The 21973-nt window shown below is 39.7% G+C and overlaps 1 protein-coding gene across 3 annotated transcripts in view; it reads right to left on the bottom strand.

The window, feature by feature from the left end:
- psen1 (presenilin 1) overlaps positions 1-18175 on the bottom strand; it is a 41184-nt gene extending 23009 nt beyond the window's left edge. For 2 of the 3 annotated variants that reach the window (XR_005037839.1, XM_036955388.1), the window contains exons 1-2: positions 17824-18169; positions 4079-4166 (exon numbers count right to left, since the gene is read on the bottom strand). Coding sequence is in view for 2 of the 3 variants with exons in the window: in XM_036955388.1 (XP_036811283.1) it covers positions 4079-4114 (36 nt within the window). In the remaining variant the exon portion in view is untranslated. Of the gene's footprint in view, positions 1-4078; positions 4167-17823 lie in introns of all 3 variants that reach the window. The other variant, XM_036955389.1, reaches the window with a different exon arrangement.
- Between the last annotated feature and the right edge of the window lie 3798 nt (positions 18176-21973).

Raw genomic sequence — 21973 nt, forward strand, 5'->3', positions numbered from 1 at the left:
GGGGTTAGGGGTTAGGGGTTAGGGGTTAGGGGTTAGGGTTAGGGTTAGGGGTAGGGGTTAGGGGTTAGGGGTTAGGGTTAGGGTTAGGGGTTAGGGGTTAGGGTTAGGGGTTAGGGGTTAGGGTTAGGGGTAGGGGTTAGGGGTTAGGGGTTAGGGTTAGGGGTTAGGGGTTAGGGTTAGGGGTTAGGGGTTAGGGGTTAGGGTTAGGGTTAGGGGTTAGGGGTTAGGGTTAGGGGTTAGGGGTTAGGGTTAGGGGTTAGGGGTTAGGGTTAGGGTTAGGGTTAGGGGTTAGGGGTTAGGGTTAGGGGTTAGGGGTTAGGGTTAGGGGTAGGGGTTAGGGGTTAGGGGTTAGGGGTTAGGGTTAGGGGTTAGGGGTTAGGGGTTAGGGTTAGGGGTTAGGGGTTAGGGTTAGGGGTTAGGGGTTAGGGTTAGGGGTTAGGGGTTAGGGTTAGGGTTAGGGGTTAGGGGTTAGGGTTAGGGTTAGGGTTAGGGGTTAGGGGTTAGGGTTAGGGGTTAGGGGTTAGGGTTAGGGGTAGGGGTTAGGGGTTAGGGGTTAGGGTTAGGGGTTAGGGGTTAGGGGTTAGGGTTAGGGGTTAGGGGTTAGGGGTTAGGGGGTAGGGTTAGGGTTAGGGGTTAGGGGGTAGGGTTAGGGGTTAGGGGTTAGGGGTTAGGGGGTAGGGTTAGGGTTAAAGGGGTAGGGGTTAGGGGTTAGGGGGTAGGGTTAGGGTTAGGGGGTAGGGTTAGGGGTTAGGGGTTAGGGGTTAGGGGGTAGGGTTAGGGTTAAAGGGGTAGGGGTTAGGGGTTAGGGGGTAGGGTTAGGGTTAGGGGGTAGGGGTTAGGGTTAGGGGTTAGGGGGTAGGGTTAGGGTTAAAGGGGTAGGGGTTAGGGGTTAGGGGGTAGGGCTAGGGTTAGGGGGTAGGGGTTAGGGTTAGGGTTAGGGGGTAGGGGTTAGGGTTAGGGGATGGGGTTGGGGTAGCCTAACCCACACACACTCCTGTGGGGACAGTCTGCTCTGTATCAGGGGGTTAGGGGGTAGGGGGTAGGGGGTAGGGTAGGGGTTAGGGGTTAGGGGTTAGGGGTTGGGGTAGCCTAACCCACACACACTCCTGTGGGGACAGTCTGCTCTGTATCAGGGGGTAGGGGTTAGGGGTTAGGGGGTAGGGTAGGGGTTAGGGTAGGGGTTAGGGTTGGGGTTAGGGGGTAGGGTTGGGGTTAGGGGGTAGGGGTTAGCCTAACCCACACACACTCCTGTGGGGACAGTCTGCTCTGTATCAGGGGGGTAGGGTGTAGGGGTTAGGGTAGGGGTTAGGGTAGGGGTTAGGGTTGGGGTTAGGGGTTGGGGTTAGGGGGTAGGGGTTAGCCTAACCCACACACACTCCTGTGGGGACAGTCTGCTCTGTATCAGGGGGTAGGGGTTAGGGGTTAGGGTAGGGGTTAGGGGTTAGGGGGTAGGGGTTAGCCTAACCCACACACACTCCTGTGGGGACAGTCTGCTCTGTATCAGGGGGTAGGTGTTAGGGGTTAGGGTTGGGGTTAGGGGGTAGGGGTTAGCCTAACCCACACACACTCCTGTGGGGACAGTCTGCTCTGTATCAGGGGTTAGGGTAGGGGTTAGGGTAGGGGTTAGGGGGTAGGGGTTAGCCTAACCCACACACACTCCTGTGGGGACAGTCTGCTCTGTATCAGGGGGTAGGGGTTAGGGGTTAGGGTTGGGGTTAGGGGTTAGGGGGTAGGGGTTAGCCTAACCCACACACACTCCTGTGGGGACAGTCTGCTCTGTATCAGGGGGTAGGGGTTAGGGGTTAGGGTTGGGGTTAGGGGTTAGGGGGTAGGGGTTAGCCTAACCCACACACACTCCTGTGGGGACAGTCTGCTCTGTATCAGCTGTTACATAAGAACAAGGTTGGTCTATAGCAATAAGGGTTAGGGGTTAGGGTTGGGGTTAGGGGTTGGGGTTAGGGTTGGGGTTAGGGTTTGGGGTTAGGGGTTAGGGTTGGGGATAAATCTCCTTCATGGGGAGTCAACAAAGAAAGGGGAGGGATTGAGGAAGGTTAGGGGTTAGGGGTTGGGGTTAGGGGTTGGGGTTAGGGTTGAGGGATTGAGGAAGGTAGTCACCAATGGTGACATTTACTCCAGTAACAATAACAGTATTACTGTGTCACACTTATCAGGCCAGCCACGTTAGTGTATGCAGAGCCATTTGGACCACCACAGAACTAAAGAGACCACCACAGAACTAAAGAGACCACCACAGAACTAAAGAGACCACCACAGAACTAAAGACCACCACAGAACTAAAGAGACCACCACAGAACTAAAGAGACCACCACTCTCTTTCTCCAAGGCTGTGGGGACAGACAGGCCCATCTAGGGAGAGTGTGGACAGACAGGCCCATCTAGGGAAAGTGTGGACAGACAGGCCCATCTAGGGAGAGTGTTGAGGTGCCAAGGCTGTCCACACAGACAGGCCCATCTAGGGAGAGTGTTGAGGTGCCAAGGCTGTGGGGACAGACAGGCCCATCTAGGGAAAGTGTTGCAGTGCCAAGGCTGTGGGGACAGACAGGCCCATCTAGGGAGAGTGTTGAGGTGCCAAGGCTGTCCACACAGACAGGCCCATCTAGGGAGAGTGTTGAGGTGCCAAGGCTGTCCACACAGACAGGCCCATCTAGGGAGAGTGTGGACAGACAGGCCCATCTAGGGAGAGTGTTGAGGTGCCAAGGCTATGGGGACAGACAGGCCCATCTAGGGAGAGTGTTGAGGTGCCAAGGCTGTCCACACAGACAGGCCCATCTAGGGAGAGTGTTGCAGTGCCAAGGCTGTGGGGACAGACAGGCCCATCTAGGGAGAGTGTTGAGGTGCCAAGGCTGTGGGGACAGACAGGCCCATCTAGGGAGTGTTGAGGTGCCAAGGCTGTCAGGACAGTTTAGACATGAGCCTTAACTTACTCCTGATCTTCTGAATAAAAACAGGATATGCGATTTCTAAAAGGGGGGGGGGGGGGGTTTCCTGCTTGAATAACTTCAATAAATCACCAGGAAGAATTGGCTCCATCGAACCGGTCACAGCTGCCCGCTATCCTTCACTGAACATGTTTATTAAGAACTGAGGCTGAGAAGGCATGTCAAATAAAATACTATTTTATTGGTCACATCCCCATGTTTGGCAGATGTTATTGGTCACATACCCATGTTTAGCAGATGTTATTGGTCACATACACATGTTTGGCAGATGTTATTGGTCACATACCCATGTTTAGCAGATGTTATTGGTCACATCCCCATGTTTAGCAGATGTTATTGGTCACATCCCCATGTTTAGCAGATGTTATTGGTCACATCATCATGTTTAGCAGATGTTATTGGTCACATCCCCATGTTTAGCAGATGTTATTGGTCACATCTCCATGTTTAGCAGATGTTATTGGTCACATCATCATGTTTAGCAGATGTTATTGGTCACATCATCATGTTTAGCAGATGTTATTGGTCACATCCCCATGTTTAGCAGATGTTATTGGTCACATCCCCATGTTTAGCAGATGTTATTGGTCACATCCCCATGTTTAGCAGATGTTATTGGTCACATCATCATGTTTAGCAGATGTTATTGGTCACATACCCATGTTTGGCAGATGTTATTGGTCACATCCCCATGTTTAGCAGATGTTATTGGTCACATCCCCGTGTTGAGCAGATGTTATTGCGGGTGTAGCGAAACGCTTGGTGTTTCTAGCTCCAACAGTGCAGTGCATATAAACCGTCTTTCATCTGTGTTATTTACATGTTGGAAGTTGAGCGGCTTCGTGTGGGGTTAAGGGTCAGCAGAGAAACAGCCTAGAAGGAATTTGCCTCCTGTAATGGCCAGCCAACGCCCTTCAAATCTTCAGGAGCAAAACGAATGACGGCACGAAAGAGCATGTGGAATATATTTCATGACATGTGACTAATGATTTACTTTGTTATTGCAAATGTCACCGCCATGAATGTGCCTTTACTATAGGTCACAGTCTGCAAGTGACTAAACACAGACCAGACTTATTTCCTTCTCATACTTCTGCTGTGATTTAGAAGTAACTCACCATGTTGTTCTCGATATCCTCCACATTGTTGGCCATGGTTGACAGAACAGACTCGCCCTCACATACAAGCCCAGTCGTTCAGTTTGGCCTGGTATAAAGAACAGAATCCTGGTTAATACACGCCATATAATAACAGAACCATATAATAACAGAACCATATAATAACAGAACCATATAATAACAGAACCATATAATAACAGAACCATATAATAACAGAACCATATAATAACAGAACCATATAATAAACAGAACCATATAATAACAGAACCATATAATAAACAGAACCATATAATAACAGAACCATTTAATAACAGAAACACAGCATATAATAACAGAACCATATAATAACAGAACCATATAATAACAGAACCATATAATAAACAGAACCATATAATAACAGAACCATATAATAACAGAACCATATAATAAACAGAACCATATAATAACAGAACCATTTAATAACAGAAACACAGCATATAATAACAGAACCATATAATAACAGAACCATATAATAAACAGAACCATATAATAAACAGAACCATAAAACAGAACCATATAATAACAGAACCATATAATAACAGAACCATATAATAAACAGAACCATATAATAAACAGAACCATATAATAACAGAACAATAAAACAGAACCATATAATAACAGAACCATATAATAACAGAACCATATAATAAACAGAACCATATAATAAACAGAACCATATAATAACAGAACCATATAATAACAGAACCATATAATAAACAGAACCATATAATAACAGAACCATATAATAAACAGAACCATATAATAACAGAACCATATAATAAACAGAACCATATAATAAACAGAACCATATAATAAACAGAACCATATAATAACAGAACCATATAATAAACAGAACCATATAATAAACAGAACCATATAATAACAGAACCATATAATAAACAGAACCATAAAACAGAACCATATAATAAACAGAACCATATAATAAACAGAACCATATAATAACAGAACCATATAATAACAGAACCATATAATAAACAGAACCATATAATAACAGAACCATATAATAACAGAACCATATAATAACAGAACCATATAATAAACAGAACCATATAATAAACAGAACCATATAATAACAGAACCATATAATAACAGAACCATATAATAAACAGAACCATATAATAACAGAAACACAGCATATAATAACAGAAACACAGCATATAATAACAGAACCATATAATAAACAGAACCATAAAACAGAACCATATAATAAACAGAACCATATAATAACAGAACCATATAATAAACAGAACCATATAATAACAGAACCATATAATAACAGAACCATATAATAAACAGAACCATATAATAACAGAACCATATAATAACAGAACCATAAAACAGAACCATATAATAAACAGAACCATATAATAACAGAACCATATAATAAACAGAACCATATAATAACAGAACCATATAATAACAGAACCATATAATAAACAGAACCATATAATAACAGAACCATATAATAAACAGAACCATATAATAACAGAACCATATAATAACAGAACCATATAATAACAGAACCATATAATAACAGAACCATATAATAAACAGAACCATATAATAACAGAACCATATAATAAACAGAACCATATAATAACAGAACCATATAATAAACAGAACCATATAATAACAGAAACACAGCATATAATAACAGAACCATATAATAACAGAACCATATAATAACAGAACCATATAATAACAGAACCATATAATAACAGAACCATATAATAACAGAACCATATAATAACAGAACCATATAATAACAGAACCATATAATAACAGAAACACAGCATTTAATAACAGAAACACAGCATATAATAACAGAAACACAGCATATAATAACAGAACCATATAATAACAGAACCATATAATAACAGAACCATATAATAACAGAACCATATAATAAACAGAACCATATAATAACAGAACCATATAATAACAGAACCATATAATAAACAGAACCATATAATAAACAGAACCATATAATAACAGAACCATAAAACAGAACCATATAATAACAGAACCATATAATAACAGAACCATATAATAACAGAACCATAAAACAGAACCATATAATAACAGAACCATATAATAACAGAACCATATAATAAACAGAACCATATAATAAACAGAACCATATAATAACAGAACCATATAATAACAGAACCATATAATAAACAGAACCATAAAACAGAACCATATAATAACAGAACCATATAATAACAGAACCATATAATAAACAGAACCATATAATAAACAGAACCATATAATAACAGAACCATAAAACAGAACCATATAATAACAGAACCATATAATAACAGAACCATATAATAACAGAACCATAAAACAGAACCATATAATAACAGAACCATATAATAACAGAACCATATAATAAACAGAACCATATAATAACAGAAACACAGCATATAATAACAGAAACACAGCATATAATAACAGAACCATATAATAACAGAACCATATAATAAACAGAACCATATAATAACAGAACCATATAATAACAGAACCATATAATAAACAGAACCATATAATAACAGAACCATATAATAACAGAACCATAAAACAGAACCATATAATAAACAGAACCATATAATAACAGAACCATATAATAAACAGAACCATATAATAACAGAACCATATAATAACAGAACCATATAATAAACAGAACCATATAATAACAGAACCATATAATAAACAGAACCATATAATAACAGAACCATATAATAACAGAACCATATAATAACAGAACCATATAATAACAGAACCATATAATAAACAGAACCATATAATAACAGAACCATATAATAAACAGAACCATATAATAACAGAACCATATAATAAACAGAACCATATAATAACAGAAACACAGCATATAATAACAGAACCATATAATAACAGAACCATATAATAACAGAACCATATAATAACAGAACCATATAATAACAGAACCATATAATAACAGAACCATATAATAACAGAACCATATAATAACAGAACCATATAATAACAGAACCATATAATAACAGAAACACAGCATTTAATAACAGAAACACAGCATATAATAACAGAAACACAGCATATAATAACAGAACCATATAATAACAGAACCATATAATAACAGAACCATATAATAACAGAACCATATAATAAACATAACCATATAATAACAGAACCATATAATAACAGAACCATATAATAAACAGAACCATATAATAAACAGAACCATATAATAACAGAACCATAAAACAGAACCATATAATAACAGAACCATATAATAACAGAACCATATAATAACAGAACCATAAAACAGAACCATATAATAACAGAACCATATAATAACAGAACCATATAATAAACAGAACCATATAATAAACAGAACCATATAATAACAGAACCATATAATAACAGAACCATATAATAAACAGAACCATAAAACAGAACCATATAATAACAGAACCATATAATAACAGAACCATATAATAAACAGAACCATATAATAAACAGAACCATATAATAACAGAACCATAAAACAGAACCATATAATAACAGAACCATATAATAACAGAACCATATAATAACAGAACCATAAAACAGAACCATATAATAACAGAACCATATAATAACAGAACCATATAATAAACAGAACCATATAATAACAGAAACACAGCATATAATAACAGAAACACAGCATATAATAACAGAACCATATAATAAACAGAACCATAAAACAGAACCATATAATAAACAGAACCATATAATAACAGAACCATGTAATAAACAGAACCATATAATAACAGAACCATATAATAAACAGAACCATATAATAACAGAACCATATAATAACAGAACCATATAATAACAGAACCATATAATAACAGAACCATATAATAAACAGAACCATATAATAACAGAACCATATAATAAACAGAACCATATAATAACAGAACCATATAATAAACAGAACCATATAATAACAGAAACACAGCATATAATAACAGAACCATATAATAACAGAACCATATAATAACAGAACCATATAATAACAGAACCATATAATAACAGAACCATATAATAACAGAACCATATAATAACAGAACCATATAATAACAGAAACACAGCATTTAATAACAGAAACACAGCATATAATAACAGAAACACAGCATATAATAACAGAACCATATAATAACAGAACCATATAATAACAGAACCATATAATAACAGAACCATATAATAAACAGAACCATATAATAACAGAACCATATAATAACAGAACCATATAATAACAGAACCATATAATAAACAGAACCATATAATAACAGAACCATATAATAAACAGAACCATATAATAAACAGAACCATATAATAACAGAACCATATAATAAACAGAACCATAAAACAGAACCATATAATAAACAGAACCATATAATAACAGAACCATATAATAAACAGAACCATATAATAACAGAACCATATAATAAACAGAACCATATAATAACAGAACCATATAATAACAGAACCATATAATAAACAGAACCATAAAACAGAACCATATAATAACAGAACCATATAATAACAGAACCATATAATAAACAGAACCATATAATAAACAGAACCATATAATAACAGAACCATAAAACAGAACCATATAATAACAGAACCATATAATAACAGAACCATATAATAACAGAACCATAAAACAGAACCATATAATAACAGAACCATATAATAACAGAACCATATAATAAACAGAACCATATAATAAACAGAACCATATAATAACAGAACCATATAATAACAGAACCATATAATAAACAGAACCATATAATAACAGAACCATATAATAAACAGAACCATATAATAAACAGAACCATATAATAACAGAACCATATAATAAACAGAACCATATAATAAACAGAACCATATAATAAACAGAACCATATAATAACAGAACCATATAATAACAGAACCATATAATAAACAGAACCATATAATAACAGAACCATATAATAACAGAACCATATAATAACAGAACCATATAATAAACAGAACCATATAATAAACAGAACCATATAATAACAGAACCATATAATAACAGAACCATATAATAAACAGAACCATATAATAACAGAAACACAGCATATAATAACAGAAACACAGCATATAATAACAGAACCATATAATAAACAGAACCATAAAACAGAACCATATAATAAACAGAACCATATAATAACAGAACCATATAATAAACAGAACCATATAATAACAGAACCATATAATAACAGAACCATATAATAAACAGAACCATATAATAACAGAACCATATAATAACAGAACCATAAAACAGAACCATATAATAAACAGAACCATATAATAACAGAACCATATAATAAACAGAACCATATAATAACAGAACCATATAATAACAGAACCATATAATAAACAGAACCATATAATAACAGAACCATATAATAAACAGAACCATATAATAACAGAACCATATAATAACAGAACCATATAATAACAGAACCATATAATAACAGAACCATATAATAAACAGAACCATATAATAACAGAACCATATAATAAACAGAACCATATAATAACAGAACCATATAATAAACAGAACCATATAATAACAGAAACACAGCATATAATAACAGAACCATATAATAACAGAACCATATAATAACAGAACCATATAATAACAGAACCATATAATAACAGAACCATATAATAACAGAACCATATAATAACAGAACCATATAATAACAGAAACACAGCATTTAATAACAGAAACACAGCATATAATAACAGAAACACAGCATATAATAACAGAACCATATAATAACAGAACCATATAATAACAGAACCATATAATAACAGAACCATATAATAAACAGAACCATATAATAACAGAACCATATAATAACAGAACCATATAATAACAGAACCATATAATAAACAGAACCATATAATAACAGAACCATATAATAAACAGAACCATATAATAAACAGAACCATATAATAACAGAACCATATAATAAACAGAACCATAAAACAGAACCATATAATAAACAGAACCATATAATAACAGAACCATATAATAAACAGAACCATATAATAACAGAACCATATAATAACAGAACCATATAATAACAGAACCATATAATAACAGAACCATATAATAACAGAACCATATAATAACAGAACCATATAATAAACAGAACCATATAATAACAGAACCATATAATAACAGAACCATATAATAACAGAACCATATAATAAACAGAACCATATAATAACAGAACCATATAATAACAGAACCATATAATAAACAGAACCATATAATAACAGAAACACAGCATATAATAACAGAACCATATAATAACAGAACCATATAATAACAGAACCATATAATAACAGAACCATATAATAACAGAACCATATAATAACAGAACCATATAATAAACAGAACCATATAATAACAGAACCATATAATAACAGAACCATATAATAACAGAACCATATAATAACAGAACCATATAATAACAGAACCATATAATAAACAGAACCATATAATAACAGAACCATATAATAAACAGAACCATATAATAAACAGAACCATATAATAACAGAACCATATAATAAACAGAACCATAAAACAGAACCATATAATAAACAGAACCATATAATAACAGAACCATATAATAAACAGAACCATATAATAACAGAACCATATAATAACAGAACCATATAATAACAGAACCATATAATAAACAGAACCATATAATAACAGAACCATATAATAAACAGAACCATATAATAACAGAAACACAGCATATAATAACAGAAACACAGCATATAATAACAGAACCATATAATAACAGAACCATATAATAACAGAACCATATAATAACAGAACCATATAATAACAGAACCATATAATAACAGAACCATATAATAACAGAACCATATAATAACAGAACCATATAATAACAGAAACACAGCATTTAATAACAGAAACACAGCATATAATAACAGAAACACAGCATATAATAACAGAACCATATAATAACAGAACCATATAATAACAGAACCATATAATAAACAGAACCATATAATAACAGAACCATATAATAAACAGAACCATATAATAACAGAACCATATAATAAACAGAACCATATAATAACAGAACCATATAATAACAGAACCATATAATAACAGAACCATATAATAAACAGAACCATATAATAACAGAACCATATAATAACAGAACCATATAATAACAGAACCATATAATAAACAGAACCATATAATAACAGAACCATATAATAACAGAACCATATAATAACAGAACCATATAATAACAGAACCATATAATAACAGAATCATATAATAACAGAACCATATAATAACAGAACCATATAATAACAGAGAGGATGTACGGCACCGACCCGGAGAGGAACCAATAACAGAATCATATAATGGTGTTTTTGGGGCGGCAGGTAGCTTATTGGTTAGAGCGTTGGGCCAGAAACCGAAAGGTTGCTGGATCGAATCCCCGAGCTGGCGGTGGGACACTGTCGATAAAGGGCTTGTAAATAAAAGAAGTATCCCTTTAAGGTTTAGGGTAGGGTTCTCCCAAACATACCGGATAGCACGGCACCGACCCGCACGGCACCGACCCGGAGAGGAAGCACGGCACCGACCCGGAGAGGATGCACGGCACCGACCGGAGAGGATGTACAGCACCGACCGGAGAGGAAACTCGGCACCGACCCGGAGAGGAAACTCGGCACCGACCCGGAGAGGATGTACGGCACCGACCGGAGAGGATGCACAGCACCGACCGGAGAGGATGTACAGCACCGACCGGAGAGGAAACACGGCACCGACTCGGAGAGGAAGCACCGACCGGAGAGGATGTACGGTAGGACGTCAAAATAAAAAAAAGGCACTCCTTCAATATGAAAAGTTGTTTTTGACTAAAATTAAAACGTGTCAGTTTGTCAATTTCACGAGGTTGTAGTAATAACATGTTCAACTATTTAAGACATTGGCTCCAATCGGGGTTGAAAAGTAACAACTAACATGCTGACTAGATCAGGCACGAGCATGATGATTTTGTCCATCCACACTAGGCGCGATCAGAACACGCAGGTTGAAATATCAAAACGAACTCTGAACCAACTATATTAATTTGGGGACAGGTCGAAACGCATGAAACATTTATTGCAATTTAGCTCGTTAGCTTGCTGTTGCTAGCTAATTTGTCCTGGGATAAACATTGGGTTGTTATTTTACCTGAAATAACGAAGGTCCTCTACTCCGTAAATTCATCCAAAGAGAAATGGGCAAACTGAGTTTGTTTCTAGTCATCTCTCCTCCTTCAGGCTTCTTCTTCTGTGGTCTTTATATGACGGTTGGCAACCAACTTTAAGGTGCATTACCACCACCAACTGGACTGGAGTATGGACCTCAGTTCATCTTTCAATCACCCACGTGGGTATATGCTCCTAAAAACCAATGAGGAGATGGGAGAGGCGGGACTTGCAGGGCATCAAGCGTCACAAACAGAACAAAATGGCTGTGTTGAGCATCAAAGTGATTATTTGAAACAGGTCCTAGATGCTAGATTTAGAAATCCAAACATATATGGGCTTCATGATGTGACTACGGGCTATTTGTGATTTGAGAAAGTTGAAAAACAGCTTGTTCCTTGCCTCAGGCAGCACACGCTGTTCTCTCATCAAGTGATAATATTTTCACCCCATCAGACTATACCGAATGTAATCTTGTCTTTACTAAAATATTAGGTTAGTTTCAATTTAGAAATGGTCCATTATAAAAATGGGAGGAACTGGGGCAGTGGGGGGGGATTACATGTCATCCGTATGCATTGGAATTTTGTTTTTCACTCCTGCTGGTAAGCTCCTCCGGTTAGTTCACTCCTGCTGGTAAGCTCCTCCGGTTAGTTCACTCCTGCTGGTAAGCTCCTCCGGTTAGTTCACTCCTGCTGGTAAGCTCCTCCGGTTAGTTCACTCCTGTTGGTAAGCTCCTCCGGTTAGTTCACTCCTGCTGGTAAGCTCCTCCGGTTAGTTCACTCCTGCTGGTAAGCTCCTCCGGTTAGTTCACTCCTGTTGGTAAGCTCCTCCAGTTAGTTCACTCCTGTTGGTAAGCTCCTCCAGTTAGTTCACTCCTGTGGGTAAGCTCCTCCGGTTAGTTCACTCCTGCTGGTAAGCTCCTCCGGTTAGTTCACTCCTGTTGGTAAGCTCCTCCAGTTAGTTCACTCCTGCTGGTAAGCTCCTCCGGTTAGTTCACTCCTGCTGGTAAGCTCCTCCGGTTAGTTCACTCCTGCTGGTAAGCTCCTCCAGTTAGTTCACTCCTGTTGGTAAGCTCCTCCAGTTAGTTCACTCCTGCTGGTAAGCTCCTCCGGTTAGTTCACTCCTGCTGGTAAGCTCCTCCAGTTAGTTCACTCCTGCTGGTAAGCTCCTCCGGTTAGTTCACTCCTGCTGGTAAGCTCCTCCAGTTAGTTCACTCCTGCTGGTAAGCTCCTCCGGTTAGTTCACTCCTGCTGGTAAGCTCCTCCGGTTAGTTCACTCCTGTGGGTAAGCTCCTCCAGTTAGTTCACTCCTGCTGGTAAGCTCCTCCGGTTAGTTCACTCCTGCTGGTAAGCTCCTCCAGTTAGTTCACTCCTGCTGGTAAGCTCCTCCAGTTAGTTCACTCCTGCTGGTAAGCTCCTCCAGTTAGTTCACTCCTGCTGGTAAGCTCCTCCAGTTAGTTCACTCCTGTGGGTAAGCTCCTCCGGTTAGTTCACTCCTGCTGGTAAGCTCCTCCGGTTAGTTCACTCCTGTGGGTAAGCTCCTCCAGTTAGTTCACTCCTGCTGGTAAGCTCCTCCAGTTAGTTCACTCCTGCTGGTAAGCTCCTCCGGTTAGTTCACTCCTGTGGTAAAGCTCCTCTGGTTAGTTCACTCCTGCTGGTAAGCTCCTCCGGTTAGTTCACTCCTGTGGTAAAGCTCCTCTGGTTAGTTCACTCCTGCTGGTAAGCTCCTCCGGTTAGTTCACTCCTGCTGGTAAGCTCCTCCGGTTAGTTCACTCCTGTGGTAAAGCTCCTCTGGTTAGTTCACTCCTGCTGGTAAGCTCCTCCGGTTAGTTCACTCCCGCTGGTAAGCTCCTCCGGGTAAAGCTCCTCCGGTTAGTTCACTCCTGTGGGTAAAGCTCCTCCGGTTAGTTCACTCCTGCTGGTAAGCTCCTCCGGGTAAAGTTCCTCCGGTTAGTTCACTCCCGTGGGTAAAGCTCCTCCGGGTAAGCTCCTGTGGGTAAAGCTCCTCTGGTTAGTTCACTCCTGCTGGTAAGCTCCTCCGGGTAAAGCTCCTCTGGTTAGTTCACTCCTGTGGGTAAAGCTCCTCTGGTTAGTTCACTCCTGTGGGTAAAGCTCCTCCAGTTAGTTCACTCCTGCTGGTAAGCTCCTGTGGGTAAAGCTCCTCTGGTTAGTTCACTCCTGTGGGTAAAGCTCCTCTGGTTAGTTCACTCCTGTGGGTAAAGCTCCTCCAGTTAGTTCACTCCTGCTGGTAAAGCTCCTCTGGTTAGTTCACTCCTGCTGGTAAGCTCCTCTGGTTAGTTCACTCCTGTGGGTAAAGCTCCTCTGGTTAGTTCACTCCTGCTGGTAAAGCTCCTCTGGTTAGTTCACTCCTGTAGGTAAAGCTCCTCCGATTAGTTCACTCCACACCTCAACCACTGTTTGAGAAGCATGCGGCCTCTTGCTGCAGCGTAACAGCTGATATTCTGCACAAACTCTGTATGCCATGGGCTCTGAGCCAACCCTGTTTCCTGCGGCTAACCATTTGGCTCAATTTGGGAAGTCAAGTTAAATCTGTTCAGGAACATCAACAACAAAAAATATATATATTTCATTTCAACTGTTGACAGCCCGCGTGCTGGAGAAAGGAATGAAGAAGAGAGGTGACGAGGTGGAACCGCATGGTGGTGAGACATTCTGTAGCTAGATGTAATGTTGTAAGCCTATTAGGGAATGTTTCAAATGTTCTAATTATTACGAGGCTATTCAAAATCCAATACCAAATCACTAATAATTGTAGGCCAACTGAATGTGTTTAATTTTGGAGTAGAGACTAGAGCTTCTGTACCATCTGACATCTTCATTTTGAATTGCCATGCATGATACGCGGGAAGGCTATACAGTACATTGTTCTCCTCATTACAAAACCAGGTAATGACTTACAGGTCTTCATGCTCTCTTGAGAATCTGGAAATGGTGTCAGACGGCAGTAGTGAGCGCTCTGAGGTAGAGCCATTCCAGGATAAACTGGGTCTATTTGTGGCGACAGGTGTAATTTGAGGTAGAGCCATTCCAGGATAAACTGGGTCTATTTGTGGCAACAGGTGTAATGGAGACTTCCAACGCCCTGAGAATCCTACCAGAGAAGATTTTGGACCGGTTGGAGTAAGATTTTTTGGAAAGACTGGATTCCTGCTTTTTTGGCCGACCCATTGACCCATACATCGTGTCAGGCTGGGTAAAGGACAAACTGGGAATGGTTTCGCATCTGTGAAAGTTTAGAGAAGTGGAATCGTTTATGTTTTTTGTTGTATCGGGCGCTTCGAGTCGTGCTGCTTGGGGCTCAGCCTACGGTGCTAAAAGGGATCAGTGAAGCAGCGCTGAGTGTAAAGGTGGATCAAATCAAAACGAATATTCCTCGTTTTTGTGACACCCACTGTGAGACGTAGACCCGGTGGCGAGTCTGAGAATACCCTGTCTGTCTTGTTGAGCTTTGGCACGGAGTTTCTTCCTGATAAGGTCCCGGTTAGGTTCTATTTGCCATTCTGTGAGGGCCTATGTTCCGAACCCGCTTCAGTGCTTTAGGTGCCAAGGACTCTTACATGTTGCAGCTGTGTGTAGAAATGAGATTCCCACGATGTGAGAAACATGCAGGCGGGTATAATCAGAAGGGGAGTACAGTTGGGATAGAGAAAGCACTGTGTCAACTGTGGGGGTCCCCCATGCAGCTGGGGCAGAAAATGTCCTATGCTGAGGCAGTGAAGAGAGTAGAGGACAGCCCATGGGTGAGTGAGTTGACTGGGAGGCCCCGCCATTGAGTAGGCCTGATGAGACAGCCAGAGAGGATGAGTTTTAGAAAGGTGGAAATCACACAAGATATGTGGTAGTTGCAGCAGCAGAGAAATATTGGGTCTGGGAGATTTCTCTCCAGAAGATCTACAGTAGGTTTTGAGAGAAGGGGGTTCCATCCTCCCAGGCCCACGGCCTGGTGTAGGATCGTTTAGGTCCGAGTAGTGGGATTGGGCAGTGGTGGATTGAGGCATAGGCGACATGGGCAGCCACTCAGCGTGGCATCTTGTCAGGGGGGCAAAACAGAACAACCGCACAACAACAACAACAACAAAAATAAAATCGGAATGGTGATATTTAGCACGATCGGTTTTCTATCGTTCATTTGCCTTGTCACATCAATTATTTTTTTTATTTTAATTTTACCTTTATTTAACCAGGCAAGTCAGTTAAGAACAAATTCTTATTTTCAATGACGGCCTAGGAACAGTGGGTTAACTGCCTGTTCAGGGGCAGAACGACAGATTTGTACCTTGTCAGCTCGGGGGTTTGAACTTGCAACTTTCCGGTTACTAGCCCAACGCTCTAACCACTAGGCTACCCTGCCGCCCCAATGATATCATGTCACTGTTTGGGACTGTGGGTCAATTAACCTTGTCGGAGTGGGCGCCCTGATTCTAGTTTGTGCGCTAGGGAGGCTACTGCCTGGGAAGGTCTTTCACTCAGAAGTACAAGATGGGGAGGGGGTAGGTTGACCTCAGGTCTCCCCACTGGGAGCCCAGGGTAGAGGGAGCGGGGGAATCTATCAAATAGCGCACCTCTAACTTTGTACAGTACTAATGCAGTTAGTCAAATCAGTCACACTATGAAATGCTACCAAATAAACCACACTTCAGTCCTAATACTGTGAATATATAGTTTCATAGACATATTTTTGAATTTTTTTTTCCTGGTTTGTGTGAAATGGTTAATAATAATATAAAACCAGTCTGCACACCACCAAGGAGAATTGTTTTTTTTTATATATATAGTGTTAAATGTTATGATTATTTATTTGTGTTGTTCCAAAATGTCTGAATAGAAATGACAGGTAGTGCAGAACCGAAGGCGGGGTTCGCCCAGGGAGCCACTGGGATGGGTTTTTGGGGGGGGATAGTGTATAAGTGCAGGGTTAGATGGTACTGCCTTTATTTATTTGTTTGTTTTGTCACAAGGTGGAATGTACATTGCGATCGGAGACAATACGCCAAAAAAGCGTCTGGTCGAGAAATTCACCAGTCGTCCCTCCTCCTGTCTAGCTAGTAACTAGCATAATGCATGGTATAACAAACGAGCTATATTAGCCCCAAAGCTAGATATGGGGGACACACAAAATACTCCAATCCGCATTGAATTCAACAATTTCCTTTCCATAACAAAGGCGTGGTCAGTAGCTAACGTTACTGTTAGGTAAATAATTCACTTTTCCTCTTCCCGATTCGCAGCTATTTTAGCTTAGCTTGACTAACATCCGTTTCTGCTTTGTTTAGAGAAGGTCGAGTTTACTGACAAGCACATTTTGCTGCTGTTTCTTACCTACTATCACAAGGCGGTACTGTCTTGCTTGCTTCAATGATTTAATTTTAAAAGAAAAAGGTTGAATGTGTTGAAATTCTGCGGTTGAAACCCGGTAATTGTCTTCCTTGTTGTTCCTTTCTATGTTCAAGACACCATTAGGCTGCCGTACTTTCCCCTATGGTCAGTGCTATCTGGGATGTTTGGGAAGTTCATACCTAAAAAAAACCGAACCTTAATAAAGGGTTACTTCGGGAATCGGGATTTTTAGCAATGAAGCTTTTTTTTGTCTACATCCCCAGAGTCAGACTCGTGGATACATTTGTTATGTTGTGTGTGGTTTTAAGGAAGTTCCTAACTAGAGGAAATAACTGATCCCAGCCATGAAAGCTGCCAGAGCGCGTGGGGACATTGCTTACATCCGCTATGACCCTCCCTCCCGGAAGCCTGGAAGGGATGAGAGAGCCAAGCCTGTGGGGTCGTTGCTTCAACCCTACAGCACACACATACACCAATTGATGAATGGCCTGCTGAATTCATATTTTGTTTCTCTTGCTTTGTTTGTTATTTTCCATATTATGTCTACTATCTCTGATCAGCTACCCAGGAAAGGACCGAAAACAGACACATATTAATATATGTAGCCTTAGAAATAAGGTTCATGAAATCAATAACTTGCTAACATCAGATAACATTCATATATTAGCCATTTCTGAGACTCACTTGGATAATTCATTTGATGATACAGCAGTAGCAAAATAACATCTATAGAAGAGACAGGAATGCTTATGGGGGAGGTGTTGCTGTATATATTCAGAGTCATATCCCTGTAATGTTTATAGGGGAGGTGTTGTTGTATATATTCAGAGTCATATCCCTGTAATGTTTATAGGGGAGGTGTTGTATATAGTCAGAGCCATATCCCTGTAATGTTTATAGGGGAGGTGTTGTTGTATATATTCAGAGTCATATCCCTGTAATGTTTATAGGGGAGGTGTTGTTGTATATATTCAGAGTCATATCCCTGTAATGTTTATGGGGGAGGTGTTGTTGTATATATTCAGAGTCATATCCCTGTAATGTTTATAGGGGAGGTGTTGTTGTATATATTCAGAGTCATATCCCTGTAATGTTTATAGGGGAGGTGGTGTTGTATATAGTCAGAGCCATATCCCTGTAATGTTTATAGGGGAGGTGTTACTGTATATATTCAGAGTCATATCCCTGTAATGTTTATAGGGGAGGTGTTGTTGTATATATTCAGAGTCATATCCCTGTAATGTTTATGGGGGAGGTGTTGTTGTATATATTCAGAGTCATATCCCTGTAATGTTTATAGGGGAGGTGTTGCTGTATATATTCAGAGTCATATCCCTGTAATGTTTATGGGGGAGGTGTTGTTGTATATATTCAGAGACATATCCCTGTAATGTTTATAGGGGAGGTGTTGTTGTATATATTCAGAGTCATATCCCTGTAATGTTTATGGGGGAGGTGTTGTTGTATATATTCAGAGTCATATCCCTGTAATGTTTATAGGGGAGGTGTTGTTGTATATATTCAGAGTCATATCCCTGTAATGTTTATAGGGGAGGTGTTACTGTATATAGTCAGAACCATATCCCTGTAATGTTTATAGGGGAGGTGTTGTATATATTCAGAGTCATATCCCTGTAATGTTTATAGGGGAGGTGTTGTTGTATATATTCAGAGTCATATATCCCTGTAATGTTTATAGGGGAGGTGCTGTATATAGTCAGAACCATATCCCTGTAATGTTTATAGGGGAGGTGTTGTATATATTCAGAGTCATATCCCTGTAATGTTTATAGGGGAGGTGTTACTGTATATATTCAGAGCCATATCCCTGTAATGTTTATAGGGGAGGTGTTGTTGTATATATTCAGAGTCATATCCCTGTAATGTTTATAGGGGAGGTGCTGTATATAGTCAGAACCATATCCCTGTAATGTTTATAGGGGAGGTGCTGTATATAGTCAGAACCATATCCCTGTAATGTTTATAGGGGAGGTGCTGTATATAGTCAGAACCATATCCCTGTAATGTTTATAGGGGAGGTGTTGTATATATTCAGAGCCATATCCCTGTAATGTTTATAGGGGAGGTGTTACTGTATATTCAGAGCCATATCCCTGTAATGTTTATAGGGGAGGTGTTGCTGTATATATTCAGAGCCATATCCCTGTAATGTTTATAGGGGAGGTGTTGTTGTATATATTCAGAGCCATATCCCTATAATGTTTATAGGGGAGGTGCTGCTCTCTATATTCAGAGCCATATCCCTGTAATGTTTATAGGGGAGGTGTTGCTCTCTATATTCAGAGCCATATCCCTGTAATGTTTATAGGGGAGGTGTTGTTGTATATAGTCAGAGCCATATCCCTGTAATGCTTATAGGGGAGGTGTTACTGTATATATTCAGAGCCATATCCCTGTAATGTTTATAGGTGAGGTGTTGTTGTATATATTCAGAGACATATCCCTGTAATGTTTATAGGGGAGGTGTTGTTGTATATATTCAGAGACATATCCCTGTAATGTTTATAGGGGAGGTGTTGTTGTATATATCCAGAGCCATATCCCTGTAATGTTTATAGGGGAGGTGTTGTTGTATATAGTCAGAGCCATATCCCTGTAATGTTTATAGGGGAGGTGTTGTATATATTCAGAGTCATATCCCTGTAATGTTTATAGGGGAGGTGTTGTATATATTCAGAGCCATATCCCTTGCCTGTTTTCTGGACTCCGTACCTGCCTGCCTGACCATTCTGCCTGCCTGTCACTCTGTACCTCCTGGTCTCTGAACTGGTTTTGACCTTTTGACCTGTCCACAACCATTCTGCCTGCCCTGACCTCGAGCCTGCCTGTCACTCTGTACCTCCTGGTCTCTGAACTGGTTTTGACCTTTTGACCTGTCCACGACCATTCTGCCTGCCCTGACCTCGAGCCTGCCTGTCACTCTGTACCTCCTGGTCTCTGAACTGGTTTTGACCTTTTGACCTGTCCACGACTATTCTCTTGCCTCCCCCTTTTGGATTGTTTAATAGATATCAAGACCCAAACCATCTGCCTCCCGTGTCTGGGTCCCCCTTATAGTATGTTCTGGAAACAGAGAGGTCTTACTTTGGGGGACCAGAATATCAGTAGTATAAAGTACTTAAGTAAAAATACTTTAAAGTACTACTACTACAGTAGTTTTTTTTAGGGATATCTGTTATTTACTTTACTATTTATGTTTTTACCAACTTGTACTTTTAGTTCACTACATTACCTAAAGAAAATGATGTACTTTTTACTCCATACATTTTTTCTTGACACACAAAAGTACTCGTTACATTTTGACAGGAAATTGGTCCAATTCACGCACTTATCGAGAGAACATCCCTGGTCATCCCTACTGCCTCTGATCTGGAGGACTCACTAAACAGAGAACATCCCTGGTCGTCCCTACTGCCTCTGATCTGGTGGACTCACTAAACAGAGAACATCCCTGGTCATCTCTACTGCCTCTGATCTGGAGGACTCACTAAACAGAGAACATCCCTGGTCATCCCTACTGCCTCTGATCTGGAGGACTCACTAAACAGAGAACATCCCTGGTCATCCCTACTGCCTCTGATCTGGAGGACTCACTAAACAGAGAACATCCCTGGTCATCCCTACTGCCTCTGATCTGGAGGACTCACTAAACAGAGAACATCCCTGGTCATCCCTACTGCCTCTGATCTGGAGGACTCACTAAACAGAGAACATCCCTGGTCATCCCTACTGCCTCTGATCTGGAGGACTCACTAAACAGAGAACATCCCTGGTCATCCCTACTGCCTCTGATCTGGAGGACTCACTAAACAGAGAACATCCCTGGTCATCCCTACTGCCTCTGATCTGGAGGACTCACTAAACAGAGAACATCCCTGGTCATCCCTACTGCCTCTGATCTGGAGGACTCACTACACAGAGAACATCCCTGGTCATCCAGGCTTTTTTGACACCACTCTCCAAAAAGCAAGTCCTGCAGGCTCTAGTATTGTCTAATCTTGATTATTGTCCAGTCATGTGGTCAAGTTCTGCAGGCTCTAGTTTTGTCTTATCTTGATTATTGTCCAGTCATGTGGTCCAGTGCTGCAAGGAAAGACCTAGTTAAGTTGCA

This window comes from Oncorhynchus mykiss, chromosome 19, assembly GCF_013265735.2.
Source record: "Oncorhynchus mykiss isolate Arlee chromosome 19, USDA_OmykA_1.1, whole genome shotgun sequence".
NCBI lineage: Eukaryota > Metazoa > Chordata > Actinopteri > Salmoniformes > Salmonidae > Oncorhynchus > Oncorhynchus mykiss.